This window comes from Volvox carteri (genome assembly GCF_000143455.1).
Source record: "Volvox carteri f. nagariensis unplaced genomic scaffold VOLCAscaffold_53, whole genome shotgun sequence".
NCBI lineage: Eukaryota > Viridiplantae > Chlorophyta > Chlorophyceae > Chlamydomonadales > Volvocaceae > Volvox > Volvox carteri.
The window spans coordinates 150,340-156,227 of NW_003307596.1; the positions used below are offsets into that span (position 1 = coordinate 150,340).

Genomic DNA, 5,888 nt, shown 5'->3' on the forward strand with positions numbered 1-5,888 from the left:
AACAGAGAGCCACGAGACGGGCTGCAATAGGCAGGCATGTTGTTTTTTGCAAATGACACGCGCGCTGCTAGCTAACGCATTAGCAGAGCACATGCAGGGAACAAAGATGCATCCGTGCAACGCTGCTGCCGACCGATACGACCAACAAACAACATGGAAAACTGATAGCAGATAACACCACCGCAGCACAGCATGTCCAACCAACCAACTGATTCAGACAGCCAGCGACTGATCAACTAGACTCATTTCCGCCTGATTGCATCTCCGCCTGTGTATCTCCGCTGCATTCGCCCGCATGTGCACTTGCGCGTCATGCACAAACCTCTCCATTTTAGACAGTCGATTCGCATGCACGTATCAACCGAACCAGGATAGAAAAAAACAGGGAGGAGAGTACTACTCTTCGGGATGGATCGTACATCTCTACACACAACTAGTAATCCTCGCTGCTGAAGAGAACACGGAAGGGAACGCCGTACCACTCGATGTTGTTGTCCTTGGCGAACCTGTCCGCAGGTACAAAAGGAAGGACGCGCATTACAAGGACGGACGGAAGGACGGACGGCCACATTTGTAATTTTCAGCGGGGCTGCATTATCAGGACAGCATATTGCTCGCCTCTCGACCTTTCCAGTTGGCCAGGGCGGGGCGAGGCGGGGCGGGCTGTACGCGAGACAGATACGTGGATTTTCGACGCTTATAAAGGACACTATTGACGTGGGAACCTGAGCGTCTGGCGAAGATGCTGAACCGTACTCGCCGCAACTGTTAACATCCCCTTTGGTCGTTTATCACGTGCACTCCAGACAAAGCAAGTGATGCGAGTGCCAGGTAGGATTGGGCGGTTTGCAGGTATAGGGTACGCACCCCCACGATATGTAACACACACATACACACACATACACACAGATACATCTGCAATCCAACCCGACCCGCGACCACCCTACTCACTGCCTCAGGTTGATGAAGTGGTCGGAAGTGATGTGGTCCAGATAGCCCTCCAGGGAGTCCCAGGCGCCGCGAATCAGGTAGTGGTGGTTCATGGTGGCGAACTTGCGGAGGCTGGGGATATGATGAAAAACGATTCAGCTTGCTGTCGTAAGGCACGGAAACTAGAAAAAAAGGGGTTAAAAAAGGGCCCTAGGAAGGAAGCATCTACGTTAAGACTGCACACATCGATTCATTTTGGGGCCAACACCCCTTCTTGTTCCTTTGGACTGTGTTGCGCGACCCGTGCACGGGGTAGCGATGGCGGCGAATTGCGATGATTGTGTTGTGAAGGATGTCTGGTGCTGGAATCCTGTATTATTAAGTCTTTTTGGACACCTGCATAGTTCTGACTGCACATGCAGCATATCCCAGCTGAATGTCCCATGCAGAAAGCAGCCGGACCGGACTCACACGAAAAAGCGGTTCTCGTCCTCGTCCTTCACCACGCGCTTCTGCAGGTCCTCGAAAGCATCCAAGAAGTCGTTTACCTGGCGTGCGTGAAAGAAGAGGAAGACGGATACGGAATGCATAAAATGAAAATTTTTCCAAACGCACAAAAGTTTAGGCCACATGCATATTCAGCAAGTAAGATGTAGATAAATGTTTCCTTTCAAGATACTTGCACAGCATCTAATGGGACGCGGCTATCCCTCTTGCAAAGCCACAAGGCTACAATATTTCTTTCTCAACTTACCTGCGATGGCATGATGTGGAAGCGGATAGCGGTGTGTGCCGGCTCGTCTCGCGGGTCCCAATCCTCGATCTCGCGACCACGGCGGCGGCGGCGCTCCAGGTCCTTGGCGGCGGCAGCACGGGCGGCGGTGGCGGCCTTCTCGCCCTCGCGATCCGCGCGGTACTCCTGGAGCGTGTACGAATGTACGGCGCGATGGGGGAGTGATCACTTAGCGCATGATGGGGCAGTGAATACTCAGTGCACGAAGTGGCGGAGGGCTGGAAAGGGAGCAGCTGAGGATGAGATGACGCAGCGTGGACCAGCACATTTTCGGCCTGGCTAGGCTATAGCAAGATCTGAGTCGCTTAAAGGCATTATCTTATTTTATTTGTATTATTTAATATGTATTCCCAAGGACAGCTGTGTCCCTTTCCTATGGCAGATAGATGATATGCTGCGTATTGGTGGGCTTCTGCCGTACCCGCTTCTCGTCTCCCAGAGCCTCCAGTGGAAAGGCCTCGACCAGAATATCGTTGTCGTTGATCCACTCGTGAAAATCCCTGTGCTCGCGAGAACTAATGCACAGCGCGTGCGCAGAAAAATAAAAGGCGTGTTACGTCAATATATATTAGTAATATTATCATCATTAACATTAAGGTCTAGGGTTTTATGGGTTTCAGGGTTTTAGGATTTTAGGGTTTGGGTTTTAGGGTTTGATATTAATATTAATATTCATATTCATATTATTTTTTATTAAATAAAATAATGAGTAATCGGACCGCACGGCTTAAGGAAAGCGCTTTCCGGATCAACCGTCGCAACCCAGCGCCCATCTAACAGCACTGCGCGGCATCGGCGAATCTGTAAACCAGTATTAGTTAAACTCACTCCCAGTGGTCCATCAGGTCGCCGAAGGTGTCCCACTCGGTGTAGCTCCAGAAAAAGACATTGTCGATCACGTTCTTGGTCTTCTGGTAGAAGTTTAGACCCTTGACATCGCGGAGATTCTTGTCGTGACGATCCCTGTGTTCAATAGGTCGAAGCGGTCCAGCCCAGTTAGTAAGTCGGCAAAATCGGCAACGAGTTAAAGGCGTAACAGCGATGACGAAAGCAGCCGGGCTTTCCAGCACAGGTCGCTAATAATAAAGGAATCCGATGCCACCTTGAAGCAAAGTGCTTCGTTGCTGGTGCTGGCGCATGCATATTCTCTGCACGTAAAGTGAGCGTGGACCGAGCAACCGAGATTCAGTCGGATAACCATATCGGAACCAAACGTCAGCGTAATCCAATTCAAGGACGCGAATCTTATCTCATGCTTCCACCAGAAGCACTCCCTGCATATCCGTCCCGTCGTCGTACTACTGCTTCCTACTACTCACAGTTCCTCAATGAAGCGGTCGTGCAGTGTCGGGGGCACCTCGTACTTGATCAGCAGGTACGCGGGGCGGTTCTCCATGCCCTCGCCACCGCGGCGCATCAGCCACTAATGATACATCGCAATAACAGCACAGTCGACGAACAAAGCAAGGCAGCAACGAATACGGTACAAAGTGTAAAGAGTCATTTACAAGGGGAGTGCGCGGCGGGAAACAAACGAGGAGGGAGGATCGGGGTGTCAACCGCACAATCCTTACGCTCTTTTAAACAGAGCTCCCGCTGCTGTGCTACGATAAAGCTATCAGAGCTATCAGAGCCCCTAAGCAGCAGCAGCAGCAGGGCATTCGTAGCGCACGCACCGCGCGCGTGCTGTTCCTCAAAGGAGGAGCTGGGAGTGAAAAGTACTAATTAATAACAGATGCTGACTGAAGCCGGCTGCCCAGTTCAAAATCTGCTGTCATTCCATTCGTGCGATTACCGTAAAATCAGTAACAGCCTAAGGGTCGCTTCTCAAATCGAAGTGTAGCAGGAACATATGCCCCGATTGTGTTGATGCTTGCAGATTTGATCGATTTGTTTCGTCATCAGCGCCGTCCAAACAAAACCCAGTAGCCTTATCATAATCGCGCCATTAAGCCAGGTTTGCGCCCGGAGCCCTCGTTCTTATTACCTCGATCGCGTTGATGTTGCTGGTGCTGCCGGCGTTGCGGCCCAGGGAGCGCTGCATGGGCAAGGGAATGTCGCGGTAGGCGCTCACACCCAAACAGAGCAGCAGCAGCGCCGCCGCTGCGGCGAGCAACGGATTACGCCGACTGGGCGTCATTTTGAGGCGGGGAGGAGATAGCTGCGTCGTAGAAGAAAGAAGCAAAGAAAAAGCGGGATTGACCACCAAGGCGCAGATAGGAGCTGGCCTTCTAGCTTATCGCCGTGTGGAGCTCGGCCGCGCTTATGCGATTATATACTTGGCGTCGGAAAACGTTCTCCGCGTGACGGCTCCAGAACCATGAGGGTGGTTGCGCAATACCCTTGGAGGTCATTGGCACCCAAGCGAAAAGGGTTTCAGTACCGAATTCGAATCTGGATCTGGCATTTGATGATTTCGTACTGACGTCAGGACGTCGTGGCACTGTATGCATCAAAAACATGTACTTTGCTGCGTCATGGCCCCATAGGACGCAATCCTGAAAATAGTTTCGTCTTTAAATCTTATGTGGTTGCTTGGTGGTTTTCGTATTTTGGATGCCAATCTCCAGTGGGCAAGTATGCCAAACATACAGGAACTGACATTCGTAATAGGGACTTTTGCTTTTTTTTACTAGAAGTGAGCACGCATCTCCCTTAATTTGTTACCTTGTTTTTTAATTTTTGATTATCGGGTGAAACTGGTGAAGCAGCTGGCTGCGTTTGTTGCGGCTTCGTAGTGTGGCCGGCCGTTGGTGGCCGGTAGTGGCTTGCCGTGCATGTAACATGCGTGAAGGAGAATGGTAGTGCGCAGTCTGCAGCATAGGAGGCGCCGGCGTGTGTGCGTATGTGGAAGTGATATCCACAGGTGCTGGGACAGGCCGGGACATGCGCGGCAGCGCGGAGGTGGAGATGCTCTAGGTGTGGCACCGTGCTGGGCGGCATCCGTGCTAGGATACAGAGCCTGACCGAGCTGTGAACACCAAAACGCTTCTGTCCTGTTCCCTGCACGACGTAGCAAGCCGCCGTGCGAGGTCACATCTGGGCCACGTTCCTATTCAGGCATGCAAGCCACGCTGCATGAGGGCGCTGCGAAACACACCTGACGCGCCAGCAACATGCAGCAAGCGTTGTGCGTGTTGATAACAGTGCACTGCTATCATCGGCCTGACGTGCCGACCGAAGCTGTGCATGTGCCCAGGTTTAATGCCGCTTGGTGATCATGCAAGGAACTCCGCGGCGTTGCAGGGCTCCATTCGGGTCGCACACGATTGGCCAGCAGCACTGCCCTTGTCGGCAATGCGCTGTGCACGTTGCCAGTTTCTTCCATTTTCAGGCGAAGCGGCACAGCAGCTGCACGCATTGTTACACGCTTGTGTACATGCCGATGATGATTGGGCCTTCGGCTCGTATGGGTAGTCTTACAGGTATGGGGTCACGCACCCCCAGCCATCTAACACACACACACACACGATGATGATTGTCGATGCGATGCCTTTCGCCGGCATTTTCAGGCTGAAGTATAGCTCGCATCCTTTTTGGTAGTATGGCCGTATGTATGCTCATTCCGCCAATAGTAGAGGTACCGACGTTATTATCCTATTCTCCATGAAGGCTTTGCCTTCCTATCGCCCGTCGCACCAAGGATAATGTTGGCCTAGTTCGGCTCTCAGCTTTCCTCTGTCTGCTGTTTATCCCTCTGATTTTTTGACGATAATCCTGCGTTTGCATGTACACACTTCCAGGGCTGGGAAGGAGGGAAGCTTGGGCGGATAACAAGCAGTAATTTGTAGCTTAGATGCGGCAGGAGCAAAGCGAGTATAGCCTCTAAGCTAGGTTATGTACGGCAGCCGTATGGCTTGCTGAGAATTCGAATTTACTATTTCAGCTGACAGCTCCATAGTTCCGGCATTCTGCCTACACTATTGGAGCTTATTATTATTGTTGCTCTCACTCCCCCCCCCCCCGCCCTCAGTGTCCCTCGTTTATAAGCGGCAGGCTCGGCCCAGTTGGAGACCGGTGATTAGGCAGTCCCCTCGGAGCGCCGGACGTGCAGCTGTACAGCGATTACCGCACGGCAAATAAGTGCCTATAGAGTATCGTCGCGCGCTAGGAATGTCGCCTGGCCAGCCCCGCTGGCCAGGGTGTGGTTCGTGCGTCGCTGACG

General features: G+C 52.3%; 2 protein-coding genes across 2 annotated transcripts in view; both read right to left on the reverse strand.

The window, feature by feature from the left end:
- Positions 1 to 433: 433 nt before the first annotated feature.
- On the reverse strand, positions 434 to 3,140 carry VOLCADRAFT_96525 (uncharacterized protein; the record flags this gene model as incomplete). Its single annotated transcript, XM_002955603.1, has 7 exons — positions 434 to 506; positions 952 to 1,062; positions 1,402 to 1,478; positions 1,685 to 1,849; positions 2,145 to 2,238; positions 2,552 to 2,686; positions 3,043 to 3,140. The coding sequence occupies 7 exons, from the start codon at positions 3,138 to 3,140 to the stop codon at positions 434 to 436; spliced, it is 753 nt and encodes a 250-aa protein (XP_002955649.1).
- Positions 3,141 to 4,409: 1,269 nt separating this feature from the next.
- VOLCADRAFT_96526 (uncharacterized protein) overlaps positions 4,410 to 5,888 on the reverse strand; it is a gene marked incomplete at both ends in the record, with an annotated part of 4,249 nt that continues 2,770 nt past the window's right edge. The window contains 2 exons of the mRNA XM_002955604.1: positions 4,410 to 4,536; positions 4,691 to 4,726. Of these exons, the coding sequence (XP_002955650.1) occupies positions 4,410 to 4,536; positions 4,691 to 4,726 (163 nt within the window). The remainder of the gene's footprint in view (positions 4,537 to 4,690; positions 4,727 to 5,888) is intronic.